General features: G+C 38.0%; 1 protein-coding gene across 2 annotated transcripts in view; it reads right to left on the reverse strand.

Moving 5' to 3' along the window:
- CORIN (corin, serine peptidase) overlaps positions 1-26,034 on the reverse strand; it is a 119,814-nt gene that overhangs the window by 56,226 nt on the left and 37,554 nt on the right. For both annotated transcript variants that reach the window (XM_051789944.1, XM_051789943.1), the window contains exons 4-5: positions 18,989-19,199; positions 3,113-3,294 (exon numbers count right to left, since the gene is read on the reverse strand). In XM_051789944.1, coding sequence (XP_051645904.1) covers positions 3,113-3,294; positions 18,989-19,199 — 393 coding nt within the window. The remainder of the gene's footprint in view (positions 1-3,112; positions 3,295-18,988; positions 19,200-26,034) is intronic.

Consider the following 26,034-nt stretch of genomic DNA (forward strand, 5'->3'; position numbering starts at 1 on the left):
TTAAAGAAAGTCTTTGGATCTCAAACAGATGCAAAATGCAGGAGCATTTGGAAAAGTATTGTCACATTGTCTTGCCCTGTTCTCCTATTCTTCTCTGTGCATTTGATTTTTTCAGCTTTTGGAGTCAGCATTATAAGACAGATGGACTCTTCATCTGCATCTGACCCAATATACAATAACACAATGGGACACAGAGGAATCCCTGTATTCTCTTGCCTGCAAATTTTCATCTCCTGCTCCCTATACCATATGTACCCTGCAGTACAGTGCATGCATCTTGTTCCTGTCAACTCCAGAAAGTTTTGAGAATAGGATCATGATCATGGAATTAGAAAAGCTGGCAACTACTTACTCCCAGGAAATGGTTCATTTCTCTATTTCCTTATGATGCAAAACCCTGTGGGAGAAAGAAGACAAAAGACCCTTCTCTTTCACTCAAAGGATGTGGCCTAAAAAGGCCACATAGGAAACTGCAAGCAAAGAAACAGGCAAAGAACAGAAATATAGGCAGAGATAAATGGTGGGGGAGGCAGAATGGGAGAATAAAAATCAAAGAACATAAGAAAATGTAATGCAGGATCAAAAGAAGTAAAGAATTAATGCTTGCAGGAAATAGTTTTTTAAACTGTGAATGCTTTCTCACATGAAAGACCACCACAATCCTGAAAAACCTTTTATCTCCCTCAAAAATTATTCCAATATTCCTGTTTTTGCAGTTGGTCAGCATCAATGTTACACATACACAGATCATCTCTCTCTCCTTTTCACTGCATTAAGGAAATATAAGGGCACAAAAAAGATGATGTCTTCCTGTTTTTAAAAGCTTTTTCTCAAAAAAAAGCTCAATTGGATGTATTTAGCTTCACGTTCCCTACAGAAAAATAAATACCTGGTTGTAATCAGGTATTTCAATTATCTACTCGAAGTTATTCCCCTAAATTAACACCAGTGTGAACCTAGGGGTGACCTAATTGCAGCCTTCCCATATCTGAAGGGAGCCCACAGGAAAGATGGACAGGGACTTCTTGCAAGAGCATGTACTGACAGGATAAGAGGGAATGGCTTCAAGTTGAAAGAGGGTAGGCTAGGATTAGATATTAGGAAAAAATTCTTTGCTGTGAGGGTGATGAGACACTGGAACAGGTTGCCCAAAGAAGTTGTGGATGCCCCATCCCTGGAAGCGTCAAGGCCAGGTTGGATGGGGGGCTGAGCAACTTGGTCTAGTGGAATGTGGCCCTGCCCTTGGGAGGGGGGTTGGAACAAGATGGTATTTAAGGTCCCTTCCAACTTTAATCATTCTATAATTCTGTAATTTGTTAAAAATCTCATGGCTATGAAGTGCAGTTCAGGCCACTTATGCATCGTTTTTTAACAGAAACAGACATTCATTCATAATGCCTTGAGTAAAAATACAAAAGTGAACATTTTCTGACAGTTCTATACTGTCATTTACACAGTTTTGTTTTATAAACAGCAGAAGCATCATATTCACTGCTGCTTTTGAAAGCATTTTACCATTCAAGTTACCCAAAAAATAACTTCAGGGCTCTTGTGGGAGCTCCATGTTAATATAAGTCAGATCATTGTGTTGCTTTATTTCTCATTCAAGATACTGTGTTTTTTTCCTCCATGGTTTTAACAGCATGTTGTTGGCTGGTCAAATCAAGTAAAATAACACAGTTAACACAGTGTCAGTTGAGAGAGAGAAAACAGAGCTGGAATATTTCTGTGAGTAGGGATACAAATGGCAGCCCTCAGAGGGCTTCTGAGATTTCTTCCCCCCAGAATGTATCATTGGTTTCATGAGGAATGAACGACCGATGATGCCTCCTTCTCACTTCCTTATATGTTTAAGAGACATCCGGATCTGGTGAAATGGTTTAGTGGTTTAAGGATTACTGTGATAGTGCTGGGTTCAAGGTTGGACTGGATGATCTTAAAGGTCTCTGTCAACATTGATGATTCCATGATTCTATGATCAAAACTCATTAGACCTGTGAAACCAGCTGAACATGAGCCAGCAGTGTGCCCGGGTGGTCAAGAAGGCAAATGATATCCTGGCCTGTATCAGAAACAGTGTGGCCAGCACGATTAGGGCAGTGATCCTCCCCCTGTACTAAGCACTGGTGAGGCCACACCTGCATTAAGTTTTGGGCTCCTCACTCAAAGAAAGAGATTGAGGTGTTGAAATAAGTCCAGAGAAGGGCAACAGAGCTGATGAAGGGTCTGGAGCACAAGTCTTATGAGAAGCAGCTGAGGGAGTTGGGGATGTTTAGCCTGGAGAAAAGGATGCTCGGGGGAACCTTATCACTCTCTACAACAACCTGAAAGCAACGTGGGGATCAGTCTCTTTTCCTAAGTAACAAGCAACATGACAGGTGAAAATGGCCTCAAGTTGTACCAAGGGAGGCTTAGATTGGATATTAGGAAAATTTTCTTCACTGAAGGAGTGGTGGTCAGTCATTGGAACAGGCTGACCAAGGAAGTCGTGGAGTCACCATCCCTGAAGGTATTTAAAAGACATGTAGACATGACATTGAGGGACGTGGCTTAGTGGTAGACTTGGCAGTGCTGGGTTAACCGTTAGATGGGATGACCTTAAGTATCTTTTTCAGCCTAGATGATTCTATGACTTTATCTATGGGCATATAAAGACTATGCCTTTTGAAAAGTCTACCTCTTGATCAGTTTGGGGATCATTTTTACAGCAAGGAGAAAGGAGATACACTTGAAATTTGGTCTGTATATCAGGTTCCTGCTCCAAATAGCAAACCTGTATTTACTAGAGCTTAGCAGAGAGAAACTAAGAACATTTTCAAAGATTGTATTACTTTTCTCCTACCTTCTTTCCTCAAAATAGCTCCGAATTTTTGATGCAAAACAAAAAAGCCTCAAATCAACACAAGTCTGAAAAAAATTCAGACTAAACAATTAAAGCACAGCAAAATTATAACCAACTGACAACCAGACTTTATCACAGTAATATGAAGGGAAATAGTAATGTAACAGGAAATAATGATTTCAATATAGAGTGTTTCCTACACAGTAACAAAAATACATCATTAAATAAGAACTCATGAACATAGTGTAACAGTTAAGAATGGAAACGTACAGTGCTCTCCTTTTTCTTGGTGTGGTGAGAAGCATACCCTTGTAGCGGTGTCATTTTCAGTTTTGTTTTGGAATTGAGAGCACTTCAGGAAATCTGGCCAAGAAGCATTTACCATACCCAGGACTGGTTCACAGCCTTCTTTTGCTGCCTCGCAAAATGTCCTGCAGGGCAAGAGGCCTCGACTGAAGAAAAGAGACAGAGAACAAAAATAAAAACTATTATTACTGTAGTAGATTGTGAAAGCTTTTTAAAAAGAGAAAAAATAATAATTAACACTTTTGAAGAATTTTGCATTCTACAGAACCACTCCAAAAAGGTGCCAGATCTTCATTATTCATTGGACGTGACATAATCTCTTGACTTTCAGGCTAAATTTAAGCCAAAATCAGGCCCAAATCAGGCTCAGAACAGTTTCCCAGACAGGGTCAACCTACCACAGATATGCACAGCACAGAAATCATTTAGAAATTACCAGTCTTCTAAAGTACAATCACATAGTGATCCAATAAGCCAAGCAGAGTTTGCAGTCTCTAGAGAAGCTCTGACAAATCAGAAAACATGGGATTATCCAGCAATTACTGCAATATTTGGCCCAGTTTTAAAGTTCAGTCACGTGTGCTCCATAAATTAAGTATTTCTGGATAATGATCAAGTTTAGTATGGATGTATTGCATAATTTACTGAAAGATGAAAATATTATTAAAAATCTCCATCTTGATTAGTCTTATTTACAACTACTCAGAGACCAATAATTTTAAAAGTAAACTGGCAGGTCTGTGGCAATCTTATCAGAATTGATTTGGCGCCAGGAGCAGGTTATAACATATTAGGGTGCGATTCTGCTCTTCAGCATTTTAATGGAAAAAACTCTTCCTGAAAATAGAGTTTGATGAAAGAAGTGGGTTTCCTCACACTTAAAATTCATCCTTCAGTTATTTCAGCTGCATAGAAATACCCAAATTAAGAATTGTATGGCACCAGAAGAAATAAAAATGTTCTTTATAGTTTACTAAAAAGTATATTAAGGGTAAACAGAATAAATAAGGGTTATAAATTTGTAGAAGGTATCTTTGGAGAAGCTATTTATCAAAAGAGTTTTATATTCGTTGAAGTAGATATACACAATACATTATATACTCTAAAAATATTATGTTAAATGATTTTAAGCTTCCAAAGAGGCTACATAGTGCCTGAGAGCAGATGATTTGACTTCCTCTTCATGACAATCACTTAGAGTTCACTTAAATTGGAATTCAAATTGCTGATTATAATCCTATAGGGATCTACTCCTTATCACTTACTTAAAGATGTTTTACATTTTTAGACTAATTCTTTTCAGAACTTACTCTTTCTGTAATACTGACTCCTCCTCTTTGCAATCACATTACCTTGCATGGGGCTCATCAGTAGACTCTATTTCTTTAGTGTTTGTTTTGAGTACTAGAAGTTATCAAAGAAATATTCTACAAGAAGCAGTAAAGAGAGGGAAGATCCTTTTGGCAATTCTTTTCCTCCTGCAGAATTTAACACATTTTCTAAAGTTAGTTCAAGGTAGCTAAAGGGTCTGACCCTCAGCCTCAGCAGCCACTGAGGGCACATCTTTTCTGGAAGCAGCAGCAGCGTGTGCAGCTCTTGTTCCCAAGTGCCTGTATCTGACTCTGAGCTGATTTCAGTTTTGCTGTTTCTAACAGCTGTGGTACACCTGCCTACCTATATCTGGCTGTGCAGTAAGCCAGGTCAAACAACTGATACAGCTAAGAGTAATGTGACAAATAAAAAAGCACTTTTTTTCTTATCTGACAACTGAGTTGGTTCCTCCGAAGGGATACAGACAAAGCAGGAATAAGATGGCAGGAGACGGAGAAGTAGAAATTGCTAAAGTCAACAACAATATTAAATAAAATATACAATTAACCATCCTTTGGGAACTCCCCATGCAACTTAGTAAATCTGATAATATATCTAGAGCTCATTATTTTCTGTGGCATTTCTTTTGTGTCTTCGCATTAGTATCTCCACTGATAAATGCACTGCCACAGCCATGCCCTATTGAGAAATTCATTACTGCAATTTTACAGATGAAAGCAATAGAGGATAAATAACTTCCATGCCAGAGCTGCAAATACAGCACAAAGATCACTCTGAGAATACACAACTGTTGACTGCTCCTGCTAAAGGTCACATTTGCAGTTCAACAGACAACCTGACTGAAGGCAGACTGATGAACATTTTTAGCTACTGTTGGTCCTCATTACTGTTCTTTCCCCACCTTCATCCCTTCAGTTGTTCCAGGATACCTGCTCCTGTGGCCACACAATAAGCTGTACTCATGTATTGAGCCAAGTTGAAAACAACTGTAGAGTATTTTGCTGGATTATTTTTTCATCCAAATCTGTTTAAGGAAAAATTTAAACTGGCATGGCTGCCAGAGGACATATTAGTCATCCACAGCCATGCCACAGAGCACTGCGGAATAATCCACTGTATCATTCATAGGCACACAGGCTAAGAATGGTGATAGATCTCAGGCCTGAGACAAAAGAAAGGAAGTGGTAATACAATTGTGAGAGACTGTTGGGGCAAGGAGGATGGCTACAAGGACAAAATGAAACATGAAAAAATTATGGGAAGAAGAAAACTGAGGTTATTCTTTGTGTTTTTGCAGCCCTGAAATCAAACAAGTTGATGTGGTGAGCTGACACACCAGTCATTGTTAGTTCTAATTGTTTTTAATAATTTTCAGGATTTTCTAACAATAAATACTTCCACAGAACATAAAAGTAACAAAAGAAAGTTTCTACAGTAGGGCAAATACCCACACCCAAGATTACAGTTTTCTGGAGTGATAGTTCTTGTGAAATCTTTCTCAGTACCCTCTCACAGTACACCAACATAAATAGCAGTACAATCAGTGTCACTGAAGGCAAATTCACAAAACCCTCAGCATTACTTTTTGATTCATGGATTTGTAAACAAATGGGCTGCTTAACATTTCACTTTCACATAATCCAGAAAATACTGTACTTTTGTCTTTCATTGTTCAGTTTTCATTTTTATCTTGCAAATTAATTGGAATTTTGCATTTTCTCATGTATTTTGTCTCTAGAGATGGGTTTAAATATGAAATTTGCTTCCTTACACAGTAATAAAATCTGAAAAGAAAGCAAGATTATTTTAGATTTTTGTGGTTATTTCACTTGACAAAATTATTTTGAATCGATATAGCAACATTTAAGGATGGCACCTCAATTCCATTTAACACTTTGTGGTTCTCAATGCAGAGCTAGCCGTATGTGTCTTACTTCTTGTTTTTAGCTCAAATTCATGAAGTGTTTCCTAGAAGCAGGTTCCTGTGTGTAAGTACAAAAACACAAAATCAGCCTGTAAAAGGACTACTTAGCACCCACAGTATGAGAAACCCCTAACACCTTAAAGGAGAAAAAAAGCACTCAAAGGTGATCCTGGTAAAAGGCAGCAGCAGCTCAGTTCCCCTGGGGTAACAGCCTGAAGAATGGTTCCAGGTGCCTAGACAAGATTAAGGCCTTGTATTAATTGGCTGAATTGCTGGTAGGTGTCCACTCATCTGCCCTACAGGGACTGAATATAAGGATTTACAGCTGGTGCAGAAAGCCAGTTCTCACTCATGAATGCTCCAACTGCTGTCATGAAGTTGGCAATTACAGATGAGCCACAAGAGGAATGCCCTTTCCAAGAGACTGAAAAAGATTTGTTTTATACAATGAGAATGAAAAAGATGAAAAAGATGGATATACTGAATGAGTTGCCTGCAGCATGGAAGAACATACAACCTGTTTAAAGGCTATGAGAACACAAAAGTCTCAAAACCAAATAAGATGAAAAAATTGGACTGCAATCCCTTCTGTGGGTCCATACAGATGCCTTTTACTTTTTCTCTAAAAATTACAGGTCCAATTAACTACTCCTTAATAGTTGCCATATCTTGTGGCAACAGAAAAGAGCCAGCTGAAGAGTTATATTTGCAAAAGTCTTAGAAGAGATATGATATCCAAGAGTACCATACTTAACAAAGAGCTCACAGTGAAGTCTGAAGACTGTTCAGACAGAGGAAGGAAATATAAATTCCTGATTTCGTTGAAAGTGGAACTGGGAACAAATACAAATATACTGTTAGATTAAAAAGGCTCTTATTCATTAAGAAATGAATAAAAGAGGCAGCAGCTGATGTTGAATTTCACATCTTCTACATCAGCTGCTGTTGTATTTATCATCTCTTTCAGGCCTAGCAATGCTTCTTGGACAATGTGGCCAAAATCAGCTGATATCCTTAAGGATGGGTAGGTACAGTCTCTACAATGCAGGTTAGAATTTTTGGTCAGTGTAATTATTTATTTTGTAGAAAAAAACCCAGATAAATGATTTTTACCAAAGTAAGGAGTCACGATTGAGTCAGCAGTGCCCTGGCAGCCAGGAGGGGCAGCCAGGAGGTCCAACCATGTCCGGGGGGGCATCAGGCCCAGCATTGTCAGCCGGTCAAGGGAGGAGATTGTCCCGCTCTGCTCTGCACTGGGGTGGCCTCACCTGGAATATTGTGTGCAGTTTTGGGCACCACAATATAAGAAAGTTATTAAGCTCTTAGAGAACATCCAAAGGAGGGCAACAAAGATGGTGAAGGGCCTTGAGGGGAAGCCGTATGAGGAGTGGCTGAGGGCACTTTATCTGTTCAGCCCGGAGGAGACTGAGGGGAGACCTCATTGCAGTCACAACTTCCTTGTGAGGGGAAGAGGAGGGGCAGGCACTGATCTCTGCTCTGTGGTGACCAGTGACAGGACCCAAGGGAATGGCCTGAAGTTGTGTCAGGGGAGGTTTAAGTTGGATATCAGGAAAAGGCTGGGTACTGGAACAGGCTTTCCAGGGAAGCGGTCACAGCATGAAGCCTGACAGAGTTCAAGAAGCATTTGGACAATGCTTTCAGGCACATGGTGTGATGCTTGGGGATGGTCCTGTGCAGGGCCAGGAGTTGGACTCGATGATCCTCATGGGTCCCTTCCAACTCAGGATATTCTATGATTCAATGAATCAGCAAAAAACTTAAATTCAGAAATCCATTCTGACTCTTCAGTCACTTTCTCTATATGACAGAAACATGTCACAACTGAGCTTCTAATACCGTAACAATCAGAAACACCTAAAATATACTCTGTAGAGCAGAAGCACTTTATTCTATCATACTTAGACAAAATGCTACATCTATTTTACCATATAGCATTAACATTATTGCCACAAAAAAGCTATCAAAATCATTTAATGTGTTTTTTATGATGACCATAATTAATTGGGATGATCTGTCCTGACTAAAGCAGCCAGCCCTTCCAGATTTCTCTCAGTGATCCCATTACTTGATTCAAACATGACAGTGAAAATGGGAGAGATATAGTAAATGAATTTGCTAGAGCTATAATTCAGCCAGGAATCAGTTTAAATAAATATTATTAAGAATTTTGCTACAATTATGAGCTACTTTTACAACCTTGTACCGTCTGCCTGAACTTCTCCTAAACCAGGTCAAATTTCTGAAAGTTCTTTATTTAATTCTAATATTTAAATGGTGTTTGCATGACATTGTTAGGAAAATGATGTGAGCATACACTGTTTATTTGCTTTACTCTATAGGAATTTCTTCTGGGAAAAAAAAAAGCAGCTCTTAATATGCCTAAAAATCCAGGTTACAAGATCTTTTCATGTTAGTAAACAAAATTCACATTTGGAAAAGACAAGCTGTCACAGTGAAACAGAAGTCCTCTGAATCACACACGGGTATTTCAACCACAGGATTGCTACAGAAATTCCGGATTAACAGTAATTCATACACCGTACAGCTGCTCTAACTCTTTGTATCATATGGGTAATAAAGGCACCCAAAACAATACTGTGTCTAAAGGTCTACCTCCCATTTCCACAGATCACTGTGATAAGTACCTATAAATTATTTCATGCAGCTTTCCAGAACCCATGCTTCCCCGTGCACTTCAGAGGAAGACTTCAAGAATTAGCCCAAGTTAAAACTTTCTGAGCTGCATCTTGTCAGGAATCCTAAAGGCAGACACACCTCTCACTCACTGACACTTTAGGCTTCTCTCTGTCAAGTAGAAAATCATTATAATCCATTATCCTGCTACTTCAAGTTCACATTACAGTTGTTTCACAAACACTTCAAGCTGGCAGGAGCAGATGACTTTAATTGAAAGAAGCTGTCCTACCCCTCATAAGCCTGGCTCCAGAACCTCTCCCCACCTCTCTTCCTTACTTCTTTGTGCCAGCACGGCACTTCATGGTATTACACAATGGATCAGATCAGTCACTCCTACTTTAATTCAGATCGGTTTCCAAATCCAATCTGCCATGGAGCTGAACAAATACTTCTGCCAGGACACGGAAAAGGCACAACGGAGATGGGGAATAACAAGCAGGGGAATAGGGTAACACTGTTTGTTCAGCACCACTACCAAATTATACCAACTTAAAATCTACCATGAAACACTGGCCTGGAGTATCTTCTCCAGAGACGTAGTGGAATCTCCATCCTTAAGGATCATCTAAACTCAATTGGAAATGGCCCTGAGGAGTCTCATCGAATATAATGCTGGTCCTGATCTGAGCAAGAATAGTTCCAGAGGTTCTTCCCCACCACACCTGTGATTCTAATTTGCCTATCCTGCTCAACCTGTGAGCCTGGTGCCTACCACCACAGTCTCCAACAGGGCAACAATAACTTCTTACAGGAAAGACTAACTTGTGAGAGGTAATTATGTCTCACTAACTAAATCCTCATTAGGTTTTGACTGCAGATGGTTTAAAAGTTATTTGTTAATAAGCTGGGCACTAAAAGAGGCCAAACATGAGCTGAACAGCATATGAATTCTTGGAGAATCCTTTGACTACTATTCAATTCAAAACCATTTTTTTATTAACTTCTGCACAAGAGGGCATACTCATATCTAGTAGGTGACTTCTACCAAATTCAGATAAGATGTTACGTCATCTATACGTTTCTGGTTTGAGTCCAGGTGCACAGGTCTAATAGGAAACTATCAGTGTTGATAGTCCCAAAATGTTGCAAGATTCTACTGAAAGCTCCTGTCTTACAATTATTGCAATTTATTAAAAGAAATCCATCTCATTTTTTGAAAACGAAGAGTTTTTCTAGCAGATATATTAAATTAGCAAACAAACATGAACAAAAAGCCATGTTAATTTTAAGATTTGTTGTAAATGTTTATTTCAGTTACATAAATGATCAGTAGTTAGTCATAAGAAATAATATATTGCATGTGATGAAGAATAACCTATGACCCTAGTTACCATACCAACTTAGAAACTAGAAACCACAGCTTATAAGAGATAATACACACAACAAATCATTAAAACAACAGGGCTGGAGGCAATCAATCAGTAAAATATGCTTTCATGAAATAATCAGTCCTTCCGATTTTCTTTTCTGCCTCCTTCCCTCTGAGAAGCATTGTGAAATATGTTTTCAAACAGACATTCCCGTGCCCAGACTGTTCCCAAAAATGTTTCTCTGTCTGATAACCTTTTAGCTCTGGTCTGTCCATAATTCCCCCAACATGCGCACTTTGAAATTAGATCAGTGGAGAGACTGAAACACTGCATGAAATTTGATGCTGCCTGCTATGGCAAATGCTGCCTTCACATGCGTTGGATACATACATCATTCCAGCCAATGTAGAATGCCATTACCTATATTTCTGTATTAGTTTTCTAACTTTTAAGCAATCCTTTCCTTCTTTATATTGAGTAATTTACAAATTAGACATACTTGTAATTTGAAACAGCCTCTACTTGTGGGCAGGGAAGGGGGGAAATAAAATCTTTCCAGCATCCTATTTCTCTGTCCTGCTTTCCCTATATTGTGCCCCTGGTTTGCCCTTACCCTACACTGCACCTGCCATCTACTGGCACATTACTGTAAGAGAGTTGACACCAGAGAGTTAACTTCAGACCCTTTTAGGTAAGGGCCTGTATCTTGATCCATTGCCACACCTAGCCATTGGGAGGGTCAGGGACATGAAGATTCTTTAGGCCCACCCACACCAGGTGAGCCATGACAGTGATAGAAAAGCTTTCAGACACACCGTAATTTTTCAGACATGTACACTAAAAATTGGGGATAAACTTGTGCAGGCATATCCATAGGTACATAAACTTTGTAAACAGAAGTTCCCATAAAGTAAATGCATTTTCTTTCTAATTCCCTTACCTTCCTCTTCTAAAAGCCATGATGAAGAGTGAGCTTACTAGAGCAACTTCCCTGCCAAATTTCAAGTGCTTTTTTCTTTACCCCCTCCCCCCCCCAAATTATATACATCTGAAGAAAGGGCCCTCCTAGAAAATATGTTAATCAACTTTAAATATAGTCATTCTGGCCCATGCCACATCATTACTTATACTCTCCCTAGCACTCCTTGCAAAAGCCAACTTTATATTTATCACCTTTATAATGTCTGAGCTTGGGACTAAGTAGTAGTGGCTCTTAAGGTGATGAGTATGACATGTTGACTTCAAGATCTGAGTTCTGAGGAACAATGCAAAGTGTAATCTTGTTAGCACATTGTTTTCTGCCCTACGGGGAACAGTTACCCAAGACTAGTAAGATAACTCATGAAGTATAAAACTATTAGTGAGTAATATGGGCTGTCTTGAGAAGAAAGATGTATCTTCAGAAATGCTACTTTACGAATGCTGTTTCTTCAGGTTTCTTCATTTGTTTCCTGGTAAAATGGTCCACTCCAATATTTCAGAAAAATGTGAGCATTCCTTTCTTTGAAGTCAGATGTGAGTCAGCTGTTTCTTAACTAAAGATCTTGGTTGTGTCCCATGAAGATCATGTTCTAGACATAGGATAGCAGAAATAAAATTCTATTTCCTGAAAAATTATCTTTCCTCAGAGCAGGAGTTGGGATTTGAGGATTTGTTTTCTTCTAGATCCCTTCTCTGTGCAAATATTCTGTCACTTTTTGAACCTGCATATTGTAGATTTTCTTTAATCAATGTATCTATTTATTACTTACTCAATTTTCCAACTTAAGGCTCCCTGATTTTACTCACTGAGTCCTTATCTTTAGAAATTCAGGTCTGTTCAGCACATTCCCTGAAACATGGCTTAAATCATGAATTTGCATGTGACATCTGTTACTGCACATAAACACTCTCAAAAGTATACAGGAACTGTCTAGTGCTATTGTACAAACATCTTAAGCAGACAGTTTTGCTACTTTGAATCCCTACGCAGTATATTACACTGTCAACCATTTCACTTTCTTGCTGTAAATCAGTTCTGTTTCACCTTGAATTAGTGTGCCATCAATTTGATGGTAGATTAGAGCTGAAACTGAGTATTTATATTGTGTAGGAAAGACTTTTCAAGATGTTTCTTGGGGCATGCTGACTATCTGCCCTTAGCAACTCTATCCTCAACGTTTTACTTAGCAAAAAAATAGACCATGCAATTTATTATAACTATTGATAAAATCACAGCTATTTGAAGGTTATTGACTGGTACAAAGGAAAAAATGAAAGAAAAAGTGTTCATTCGTTCTGCTCTTCTGGGCTTTTTCAAGTAACACAGGCCCCGTGTATTCATCATTTTTTCTGCTAAACAGTAATATTCGTATCAATTCTCTTAGGAGAATGCTTAAAATCAACAATGAAAGACACAAAAATTAATAACTGGCAGATGGAGAGAAAGATAGGATGATAAAGTTGTGAATGCTTGCCCACACAAATATATTCTCTAATTTTTGTTTTCCCTTTTGGTAAGATTTGACTATACATCTTTTTTATTACCTAGATCTCCATAGTTGCTTGTTTCAAATCACAGTTGTGCTTACACTAACCACAACTCAATTTAAAAACTGAAGAGTGGATTATGACTCAGTTAGGTATTCAGAGACAGATTTTACAAATATGTTTTCTTGTATGTAATGAGTCTGATGAATTCCGAAGGGCTCAAAGCCAAGACATGGCAACATTTAAAACAAAAGGCATGTGATTTCAAACATTCTATGCATAAAGCACTTCATCCACTGAACATCACCTTTGTTTTATTCATGATTAAAAAGTTGAAGTTTCTAATCTTCTGTATCTAGACAACCATTGCCAAAACTCCATCTACGATAGCCTCTGTCAGTCATGTTAACTTGCTTGGGCTAAAGAGGCACCATCACAAAGAAAGCATATTAAGAGGATGAAGCAACTCCCACAGGGTGTGAAAAGGCAGACTGCAAACTCAGGAAACTACTGGTAGCCACTTCATAAGCATCTGAAAGTAGACTTTGCAAAATAGATATTGACTTAAATATATGCTGATAGCTTCCTGTTCAAAGTCTTAAAATAAAAATTCTCATTAGCTATGTAAACAGGATCTATGGGATCAGTCAACTTTTTGCAGTTCACAAAAGCAGAAAAAGGGAAACAGCCACATCACTGATCTCATTCATGGGTTGGACTAATCATGACAGACAGATATCTCTTACTCTATGAACTTCAATTCTTTTCCTTTTTCTAAGAGGAAATGAACAAAATTGTCTTCCTCTCCTACCTTGTACTTCACCCTAAATTTGTTTCAAGCTGTCTCTGGTTTTTAATAAAAGACACCACACATATTTCTGGATTTGTTTTTTGGACCTAGTATTTCATTAGTTTATGTCCACAATGAAAATGAGACTTTTTATTTTTTTCCTTTTTATAAATTACAGAAAAAAATCAAGACAATGAAGCAGAAAAAAACCCCACAGAATTGATTTTGCCACTATAAATCGTAGCAGAGCATCTCTTCAAAAAACGTTTGACTGCATACACAGTCACATATTCACAGCTTCTTAGAACCAATTTAGTATTAACCTAATTTTCAATAGTTAATTTTCCCCACCCCAAGCATACCATGTACCCTTATTCTGATCTCTTCCGCTTTCTACAAATCGTTACCCGACTGCTGTTTTTTGTAGTAAAGATACTACAGCATAACAAATCATTTGCTACATATACACATTAACATGACAAACTCCTTTGTAAGAAGGAGTCTGAAAATCAAAGAAAGTCTTTTCCCTTCATTATATTATTTTCCCATATAGAATTAACCTAAGGGGGAAGGGGGGAAAGAAAAGAAAAAAGTCAAATTATGGCAGAGTTTTTCCTTACATTCATGAGATATTAGATCACAAGTAAAGTGAATAAATGATAATGAGAGAAATTCATTTTCAGACTTTAAACAAGAGGAAAAATAAGTGTTACAAGTTCAGTTCTCTGCTCTACTGCAAATTTCTTGCTAAGTCTCAGCTTCTCTAGCTATTAATGTGACAATGTTAGTTTCCATTCCTATCCTTTAGTGGTTTTCCTCATCTGGGCTATAAACTTCCAGAGGCAGGAGGTTGCCCCTCAGTGCATGTTTTTACAGCATCCAACATAAAAAGCCATAATCTCGGATGGACTCTTTGAGCCCAAACTGAAGACAAGCCACTTCACAACTCTATTTCAAAGATATTTGTCATGAAAAAGACCATAGTGAGTAAAAGGATACATAAATGCAAGGTGTTTTAGAATTTTACCTTGGAAGCATATTACACCCTCTAATTTGTGTTGCCCTAGTAGCATTTTCTAGGCAGAGCTTAAATCCAGTTTGATCTCCAAATATTTGAGACTCTGGGGATCTATCAATAATAAGCATTTCCTCACCTTTCTGGAATACATTTCTACACAGAGGATTAACGGAAGTACTCAAGGTATTATTTCTGTTTTAGGAGGCAGCATGACAGCAAAGAGGTATTATGAGAATCCATAACTTTCAAATTCATTCCCTCCATAGAAAGTCAAAATAAACCATGTACGTAGGCCTTCAGGATCTTACAAAGCTTTACTATTTTACCAAGCCTTTTGATGAAACGTGATTATTCACAGAGGGCAAGAAATAATAGAAAGCATCATTCAGTAAGTCTATTTGTATTATGCAGTTATAGGCTGACCCACTATGAACTTATCTATTGATTCTGAATCTTTAAATTTTACACCAATTTTGGCTTTAAAAAACATCTGTTTTTCTTTTGAAAGTATGAAAAAATTTCATATCAACATTTTTCAGATTTTTTTTGTCTTCTTGATTGTAGAATCCAACATGAGAGAATTACTATAAATAAACATTCATTACATTGCAGTAATTGGCCTTTGGCCCACGCTCAGTGTCTTCCAGCAGTAAGGGAGAATTCACTAGATTACATCACTGCTCTGAGGACAGATCTTTCTTATAACAAGTAAAGTACCAGAGTTGCATTTGATGGTAAGAGGTTGCAAGCTACTATTACCCAAAAGGACAAACTTACTACTGGGAATGTTTTAGAAGTCATTAGTTCAGCACCCCAACTAGTTTAAGGTGTTCTTGCACCACTAGTGTTACTTTTCAGGACTGTCATGTTCTCTTAGCAGTGCTGCTGGACTGTGTCAAGACAGGTTTTTTTAAAGCTGATTTTGAAGTCATATTGGAAAGATTTCATCCATTCACCCAAGAAGGTGGAAGCTGCATGGTGCTCTTACTTACTTATATACAAATTATGGACAAGTAATAAGCAAGCAAAAAGCCTTACTACACTTCAACTTTCATTGTTCCATTTTCACACAGGTTTTAGTTGCACTTTCAAACTTTATGTTTACTAGAAAGTAGTATAAAAATACTGTTATATATTTTCATAAAAGAACAGAGTTAGCTGATTGTAGACCTGGTTGCTGAAATCAAATTAAAAATTAATATATTTTACTGACATGCATGATTTTTACTGCAGTAAGATACAGAACTTTTTCAAAGAGCAGCAGTATATTGGCATTATTAAGAAATTCCACTGTGTTACACAAACAGTGAATAAGTCCTCTGCCTAGAAACTTAGTCTCCTTCGAGTGTTAATGAATACAATGTTTATAAACACATGAAAGATAAATGGGAAACAGACATAAATAAGTTTAAACATCAGAGAAAAGCTATATGTAATGACAGCTCACTGGATGCGAAAGATTAGGGCTTGTAACTTTTCTTCTTGATGCTTCTTGTAATGCATTATTGCTTCCATGGCTGCAAGCTGCCAGCACAGACTCTCTCAACAATACCTAAGAATAGATGTCGAAGCATCACAAGAGTTTCATTTCTTCTGTACTGTGTAAGCAGCTTTTGTCAAATTATGCTTTACATACATTAGAAACAATTGCTCCATAAAACAAAAAGTTATCAATAGATAAAAAATTATGATCATATATGCACTGACATTACAATGAAACAGCTGTAATTGTCTGGAGGAATTGGTGACAATGACAATAATAACTGTGCACCATACTAGTGTATGTTTTATGATGCTGTATAATAAAAAGCAACCATAATCCCAAAAAAGTTCTACAGTGTATCAACACATCCCCATTTATTATTATCAGACGCTTTCCACAGTGACTCTTCTGCTTCTCCTTCAGTGCATTTCCACTTACCAGATTCCCCTATTCAACAAACCTAAAACAGGGCTGTGTCTTTCAGTTTTTGTATCTGCACCCAAAACACAAAAAGTAACTTGCCCCTATTATGCCAAGAACTTTAAGAGTTATGGGGAGAAGTGAGAGAAGGGGAAGGGGCTGGGGTGAGAGTGGAAGGTATTAAATAACTATTTTATGCAGATATGATGCTTCTTAAAATCATTATTCTTGGCTTTGAAATACATCTGTTAGCCTGCAATAATTGGATGCTACAAGAAAAACAGTAATCGCAAAAATCACTTGGTTGCCTACAGAATAAAAGATATCCTTCTTTAAAGAGGAAACCAGAAGTTAAACTAGGACAACTCGGGTTTGGCAGACTAGATTTAACTGACCAGCGCACTGTCGATCCACTCTTACGGTTCTTCCTGTGGTTGCCACTTCAACTGCATAGACTGCATTTTCAAGTGACACCCATGGAACGCTCTAGAGACATATGGTTACTAAAAGTGAAGTCAGATTCTAACACAATCCTGCATCATTGACAGTCTCACATTGGACATTCTTCCCCAATAAGTTTGCAGGGGCCAAAACAGTTTCCACAAAAAGGATTTTAAAATAAAAATAGAGGGAGCATTGTGACATCCAGGACATAAAACAGGGCATGGAAATCCAGTTCCAGTTTTGACATTAAAAATTAATAGGAGAAGGTTGCAGTTGGGGAAAAAAAACAAACAAACAAACAAACGCACAAAAGAAAAACCCTGACTCTAGAATCTCAATATATTTTGATTGCTGCCAAAAACCAGAGCAAAAGCTTGCATGTTTCAAACATTAGTTTAACTTCTATGCTCTTTAAATTAGCAAGGCATAACGTAAACCATGCAAGAAACATATCTTCAGGAAAGAAATGGAAAAGAAAAGGTACAAGACTTATCCTTTCACCACCCTACTTATTTGATTGATTTATGAGCTTTGCACTTTAGACACGTACCAATCACTCTCAAAAGGTTTGTGAAAGTCAAGTTCCAAACAAGGCAGAATAAGTGAAGCAACAGAGAAACAGCCTGTTCTGTTGCTGAACGCTTAAATGCATCAATTTTTTACCTGAGATCATTTTTCTTAATTTGTTCAATGATTTCTAGGGACAACACGTAGTTTAAGGCTGAATGTTATCAGATTCCTTAACTGGAAAAAATTGTAATAATGAATTGGAGTGGAGGGGCTATAATTAATAATGCACTCAATCAAACAGGATTAATTGAAAATAGCTTTTGGTAGGCTAACAAAGATACGTACACGGGTGAATTTGGATTAAACCATTCTGCCAGTCCAATGGTCAGTCTTGTTCCACTGTTACCTGTGCTGCTTTTACTCCACCCTAATGCTATTCATATAATCATCTGTACACCTTTATTCTGGGTTAATTTTCTGTCAGTTTAGTGAGCTTAATTGCCAGTCCAGGAATCACTCTGATGCAATGGAAATGGCAAGCATATATTGCCTGGAGTGAGACTGTACCTTTCATTGGCAACTATATTTTAGACCAGTTCTCACAGAACCTTTTTCATAAGCATCCTATTCCTTCTAAAGCACAGCTTTAGACTTTCTGGTTCTTGTTATGTTATTTGAATCACTTATTCAATTGTCGTACACTCTTCCACTGAATTTCCCAGTGGAGAAACTGGAAATCAGGAAAAATGAAAATAAGGAGGAAGAAATCTACCCTCTCTCTTTCCCTCTCCAGAAATATCAAAGATTGTGTACATTTATTAAAAAAAATAGTTCATTTTCCCCTTTTGGTGCCATGTTTTGATTTTAGCACTGTTAAACTCACTAATCCTTTTTTTTCAAATCAAACTCAATTAAAAAAGTGCATGCACATGATACTAATGCTGTAAAATTATGTAAATGTGGAAAAATATATGCTCCTTAAGCTTCCAGAATAGTTTATGTCCCTCTGAACACATCCTGCTAATCTAATACCATAAGATATATTAAAAACATTAATCTCTTTGAAGGAAAACACTAAACAAATTTGAAGCTTAACACTTTATGCCAATACTAGACATTTCCAAGGCGTTAATGCTGCTAAAAAGCATTCCATTTCAGCACACTCAGATTGCAGAAATTAGGTACAAGAAATCTGGAGAGCCTTCTCTAGGAAAATAATCCTGACTGCCCTAATATCACAGTGGCAATTTTTTTTCCAGAGGAACTCAATTGCAGTTGGCTTATCATGGCAGAAACGTTGCCAATAGCTTTGACAGACAGGAACTGTGCAATGAGAAGGTCATAGGCTCCCTTGTCTGATTAGACAGAGAGTATTTTACCACAATTGGCTCTAGTCACTGACAGATTTTCATTCCCAAATACCTGTCATCACCGTCACTGATGCATTCAGGAAGAGCAAGACTACAGCCAAACAGCATAATGTGTTGATAGCAGCTGAGTCGACTGAGATAACTGAAGAACTTCAGGAACTTTTCCATTTCAATACTTTTGACAATGGAAAGAATTGAAGTTACAGTGGTGTAGTTATATGGCAGCATCTGGCACTGGCTGTTGGTGATATTTATGCAGGCACCTGTGAAATCAGAACAATATATTTAGAACAAAAGTATCAACATTTAATAGTTGGTTTAAAGCATATATTGAATTGACTAGTCAGTACATATAATACAGAAGTAATGCCTGTATCTCGCAATAAGATTACATTCCTTAATGTTATTGTAATACTGTCAAAAAAAAGGAAAATAAAAAAAAAAAAAGAAAAAGAAAAAACGAAACCAGAGAAGCTTGGTAGCTTAGTTTGGAAAACCAAATAAGCACTTAGATATTTTCATAATCCTCTAATTCTGTACAAAACTGGACTATAAATAACATAAAACCAATTTCTTTGTGACACAGGTTGGAGGAACACACCATAAGAATAGCCTGGATACAATCAAATTCAGATGAAGCTAAGAATGAAATCATGCAGAAAAAAGTAAGGTTAATTGGGTTCTGAACTGCCCTGGTTTTAGTGTTTCTATAAAGTTTCTCTTTTTCCTACCATTCTACTTCACAGCTGGCTTTCCTGACAAATCACAGATTCAGTTACATATTTTTTCCCAAGGTGATGGCTTTACCTTCACAGTCTTTCTTCTCTACCCTGTCAACATAAAACTATCTGATTTTACAGGTTGAACACCTACCCTGTCCTAAACCGTTTTCCCACTTTTGACATATGAGAGCAACCTTTCTCTGCTATTGCCCTGTCATGTGCAGCAGGCTCTCCTCTCAGCTATGCATGATCAGTAGGTAACTTAGTAAGTGGAGTCCTTAGAAGCAAGTTTCACAAGCCATACACCAAACTCAGAATTTTCATCACAAACAAACTATTAAATTATATTATTTATGACAGCTTCCTACTCTGATGAAGGCCTTTCTAGGCCATCTAGTCAGCCTTCAGCAACATTTTATTCACACTCAGAGCATTCCCACATTCTGCAGGAAGTAGGGTCCCCAGTCCATTGACAACACTAGACTTTGCAATTAAGCATGCTGTAAACAAATCAAACTCATGCTAAGTGACTATCCCAACTCTAGCCTTCTGAGGAGGGAAAACTTTTGAGGAGATTCAAGCCTTAGCACTTCTCATTATCTGAGCAATTTGGTAGCACCAAATTAGGTAGAGTCTTTCCATCATGAGACATTTTGGGACTGGCTTCTTCCAAGAATTGTGTGGGTTGTTTACACCTGACCCTCAACTTGATAAAAGCTACGGATGTAAAGCACACACGATGCAGATCTAAGGGTTAAGCCAGTGTCCCTTACTCATCTTTCAGCCTAGGCACAGTATTCACTGTTTAAATGGCAAATTCTGGTATCTGTGGACTATTAAACCTCACATCAGAGAAGGAAACCAAAGCCTAATGAAGAAAAGAATTCATTGTTTTTTTCAAATTGCAATATCTTTGAAAGGTTGGACAAAAAAAAGTGGGTTTCAAATTTTATCTAGACTTGGTTAAAAATAATCCCTATTTTTTCTGTGCCTGACAAGTACATCCCTTTACCTTCTCCCTCTCCGGAAATTTCGAGAAAAAACTAGCTAATTGAATCTTGCTCCACTGAAATAACAGCAAGTCTGTCCTCTCATTATAATCAAGTTGAAACTATATCCATAAGTCCCCATACTAAGATTTCCCTGACTCCCAGTACTGCTAACAAAAAATCTCTGTGCCAGCATACACCCATTTTCTGCTACAATCTCTTCTCACTCCTACAGTATAGCAACTAATGGATCTGTTCATCAGAGAATCATATTTTTTCATATAATTCAGGGACAGATTCTCCATTCAGAAATCAAAGTTAATGCTTGGAGACTAGTAAAGAAGTGGTAAGCCTCCAAACTGGGAGAACTTTCAAAAGTGCAGAGTGTAGTCTTCAAAAGTGACTGTATGAGTTAGCAGTACATGTCAATGATTTTCAGTGCAATTCCTGCTCTGAAGTTGTAAAGGTATTCTTGAAAAATATCTCCAAGATGACCACCAAATCTGTTAGGTTGTAACACCAAAATCTGGTGATACTAAAATAGCTGTCCAGGGGAAAGGTGAAAAAGATGGAGGGAAGGGAAGGAAATTCACTTCAGAATCGGAGTTCTCTTTTAAAAGATGCCACCTCTTTAATGACTACTCACCTTGTGACTTTTGTAGACTACCTTGACCTGCTATAAAAATGTAAAATCTCCCTCCCTTTTTTGCATTAAATTTTGTACTTGAACAAACTCATTGCCATTTATTTGCACTGCAAATGCTTTTTTAATGTTTATTGTTTGGAAAAGCTTAATAAGAAAACACAGAAGTTCTGATTTAAAGATTAAAAATATTGAAGCTTTTACAGCAGGAATTCTTTAAACTACTAGTCTCCCCACAGTTATTTCTTGCCTAAATTCTTTTGCTGATGCTGGGACTTCATTTTAATTAGCTATTGTAATAAGATGATAACATACCCAGGCAAAATTCTAGGTCTCCCCTACCCACAGAAATCAAATTATCCTAAACTGGGGAGAGGCGGGGAGGGGTGGGGGGACGGGGGGCACACAGCGCTTAAACAAGTGAAATTTCAACAAAATTATTCATAAAATCACCATGTGTCTCCTGAGACACAACTGCAGAATAGTCCCTGCCATGGCATGTGCCATGAAGCAGTGATATTCTGGCTGAGATCATGTGCACAGACTGCTTTAGAGCTTTTAAAATTCACACAGTCCTGACAGAGAAGGGCTACAGTTCCTTGGAGCTGATCTTTTTGCAGTACTCAGCACCTGGACAACAGAGCAATGAATTCAACATTCATGGACAAGAAGGAATTTTATGGCAATTATGTAATAATTTTTAAAACAAAGAGAGACTAAACTCAGGACCTGTCCTTACAACAGAATGATCAGACAGGGTAGAGTGTAAATAGTCTCTCTCCATCTTTCTTGTAGGTTCCCTTCAGGTACTGTAAGGTTACAATTATGGAGAATATAAACTAGTTTTGGCAATACCTAGGGGGAGGTAAAATGAGCAGTGAATGGGAATAACGACGTGAAAAAGCTGTTGATCAGAACATCATGGTTCCTAATTATATGGGTCATTTCTGACATTCATCTGAATTAAGAGTTTTCTGTTTATCACAAGCTATTGCCAAATGGACTGAACTAATAAAAGAAGGGCTTCCTTCTACTCCAACAATTGCAATGCAAGACTGCATTTTCATATTCAGTCCTGATGAAACTAATTTAAACAGCACATTTTCCCTTTCCCTCTCTCCTCTTCAGACTGTTCCCAGATTACACCACCTATTGACTGCACAAAAGCACACTGAACTAGTAGACTGAGCTGACTGGAAATAACCACCCACATCTTTTTCCAAAAGACAATGTGTATGGCAGCCCCAAAGAAATGCAACCAGAACTGCGCCTTAAGCTTAATCAATCTTTTTAGTTTTAAAACACTCAATCATACCTGTAATGACAAGGTCATGGTTCCTCACCCAGCAGTGATTGTCACTTCTCGATGTTTTTGAGTCCATGAAAGGAACTAGTTCTGTACATTAGACTGCCTGGAAAACCCAGCCTTTTCTTTCTTCCCCTGCCCCACATTTTAATTTTTTGGTGGGTACAGAGTAAGGGAGAGAAAGAGGAAAAAATTAACTATTTCACTTGGATCAGATCATTGGGTTGAACAGCTTTTTGGCAGCAAAAACATTTGTTCCATGATAAGAGAAGGAGCAGTGCAGTGGCAGGAACCAGTGGGTAATACAATGCCTTTTTTACCTCCTCTGTCCTAATGCTATTGAATATCTGGATTGCCACGGACTTTTCCTCCTGATCAAAGGAGCACAGCATTTCATCCACCATCTGGTCTTTTCAGCAAAACTTGTTTCCAGAACTCATTACTGTCTTCAAGAATTTTAATACGTCTTTTAATTTACTATGACATCTTGCTACCTTTTTCGTTTCAAATAAAACAGAACATGGACAGATTTTCTTGGCCTCTCTCCAGTTATGAATTTCTCATGTATAGTTCACTTGGGACCGACCATCCAGTACTGCATTTCAGATGTTTTCTCTGTAACTCAAGAAGAGCACCCCAATAAGTAATCTGTCCAGGATTACTGGACGTCTCAGGATCCATCCAGCAGAGAAATCTACAAACTGTTTTCTCCTTAGTTCGAATATTGGGAGTTAAAACCAACTATTTCACAACTAAACCATAGTCTCTGCAATTTTATCACATGAATGCTAACTTGAAAACATGATTTCCACAATTCATATTTCCTGACACAGCAGCCTGGCTGCTGAGTGTGTATGCCAGTTGACTGTTCCCTTCTAAACACATTCTCAATTTCTTCCTGGCATTATTTCCATGCTCCTATTCGTTCTCTTCCAGGACACATAATATGGAAAACATCAACAAATCCTTACAGAACAGCACACAGTCACATTACACTATTGAAGAAAATAAAAAGAATACATACACAATCTACAGGAAAAAACTAACATTTCTACAATTAGGAAGAGCACTAGTGGGGTGTTCTTTAACCCCTTGGAAAAGTACACTTCAATGCAGGATAACGGATCTTAAGAAATGTGCAAAACTAACTGTATGATAATAGATTAATAAAATCGAAGTATTAGCAATGCCATACTCATAAGCTTTAACACTACAAGAAAAGAAAGGCCTGAAGGAAAAGATATTTTTAATTACAACACCTGATACAGATAGAATAAAGTATTATTAGCATTTCTGTCACAGGAAAATTCAGCCAGTATATTGTAATGTCTTATGAGTGTCTTCTGGACTTGATGGTTCCACCAACGGTTAAAATATATCACACTGCCCTCCAGACAAAAGCTTTCACTGTATCAATCACTGTTTTGTCTTTCATGGATGTTATTTATTGCTCATCATTAAAATAAAATTTAGAGATAATTTTTTCACTTTATTTCTCTGGGTTTTGCTTCCTCTTACATGATTTAGGGTAAAACTTGCCTGTTTGTCTCAGCTTTCTCAGTGTCAGGTGCAGGGTGGCAATGGGGGGTTGCAGGCTGGTGTTGCCCCATGACAGACACGGACAGTTCCAGCCAGCACCAACAGATGACTGCAGGGCACAACTGAGGCCCTCAGCCATGATGGCAGGACTTCTGGGAAAGTATGTTTAACAAAGAGCAAAATCCTGCACAGGAGAGTGAGTGAGAAAATGTAAGTGTGCGCAATAGTCCTGTGAACACCGAGGTGAGAGAAGGAGGGGAGAAGGTGCTTCAGACATGAGAACGGAGATTCCCGTGCAGCCCATGGAAGGGACCTGGGATGGAGCAGGTATCCACTCTGCAGCCTGTGGGGGGCTCCACGAAAGAGCAGGTGGCTATGTCCTGAGGGAACTGCATCCTGTGAAGGACACATGCTGTAGCAGGCTTATCCTGATGGGCTGCAACCCCTCAAGAGGTCGCATACAGGATCTGTTCTGAAAGGATTGCAGCCCTTGCAGAGATCCAGCACTGAAGCAGGGGAAATCGTGATGAGGAAGAAGCAGCAGAGTGGAACTGTTATGGACTGACCACAACCTCATCCCCCATCCCCCTGTGCTGCTCACGTCAGGGAGGAGGTACAGGAGTCAGGAATGAAGGAATGAAATTGAGGCTGGGGAAGAAGGGTGTGGGGAGGTGTTTTAGTTCTTCTATTTGTTTCTCACCATCCAACTCTGGTTTTAGCTGTCAATATATTCAATTATTTTCCCCAAGTCTGTTTTGCACCTGATAGCAATTGGTAAATGTTCTCTCTGCCTTTCACTCAAAATAAGAGATTTTTCATCTTGCTCTCTGCACTGTCCTGTTGAGGGGAGGGAGTGAGAGAACAGAGCAGCTAGGTGGATATCTGACAGCCTGCAAAAGGCAATCCACTATAGTCTAATAAAAATTTTCTTTTCAAATTCAAGTAACATGAAAGTATAATTGAAAACATTAAAACAATTCTAAGAAGTTAGTTTTGACTCATGCATTGCTGTACTTCTCTTTAAATATTTTATTTAGCTAGCCCAGATCCCACTTAGCCATGTCAGATTTGGATAATTTTTATGTGCTTCTCACTGTGTGAAGGTGACCACGTCAGGGAAGATAAACTCCATGCCAACCAAACAGAATTTAAATAGAGACACTGGACTCAGAGTCATGTGGAAAAAATTCAGTGATGTTGGGAGAGGAAGTCCAAGAGAAGGGGAAATTGTAGGTCATCTTTCTGTATGGAAGGTTAGACAGAAGCAAGAAAAAGACAAGAACACATCAAAGATGCAGTAACAGATTTAGATCATTTGGATAATTCCCACTATGGGATAAAATTCTGAGAAGTCTCTGTGTCAGGCTATATGGACTACATAAGTTTATAAACTGGAGAAAGACATAGCATGGACAGAAAAACAAAATCAAGCTGTGGAAGGAAACAGCTTTAAAAAAAATCTAAATACTTCAATTCTTTTCAAGCCTGATCAACATCTCTGTATCATTTGTACTATTTCCCTCAGTCTAAATTCTCAATTCTTCTAAAAAGTGCTCTGTTGGCTATTTTGCAGCTGTTTGTGTCAGGACATATTTTGAATCACAGTTTGAAATCAATAAAGAAACTTCACAGAGACTCTGGGCATTCAACTCAAAATGTATCAGTCAAACTAAGTCAGAGTTTTCTTCCTACTTTCATGTTGGATAGTGTTCACTGGGCTTTGTTTTTAAATCAGAAAGTTAAGGATTTTTTTTTTAATTTCTTTTTCTGCTTTCCCTTAATATTTCCCCTTCAGAACTACTGAAAATGCCTATCTTTCAGGCATCTGTCCTAAATTTGATATTGTAAATAGTGAGACAAAGAATGTATTTCATTTCTTCAACAATTTCAAGCTCTTCA

This window comes from Manacus candei, unplaced genomic scaffold, assembly GCF_025592945.1.
Source record: "Manacus candei isolate 608988 ecotype Guabito, Panama unplaced genomic scaffold, ASM2559294v1 h1tg000028l, whole genome shotgun sequence".
Taxonomy (NCBI): Eukaryota; Metazoa; Chordata; class Aves; order Passeriformes; family Pipridae; genus Manacus; species Manacus candei.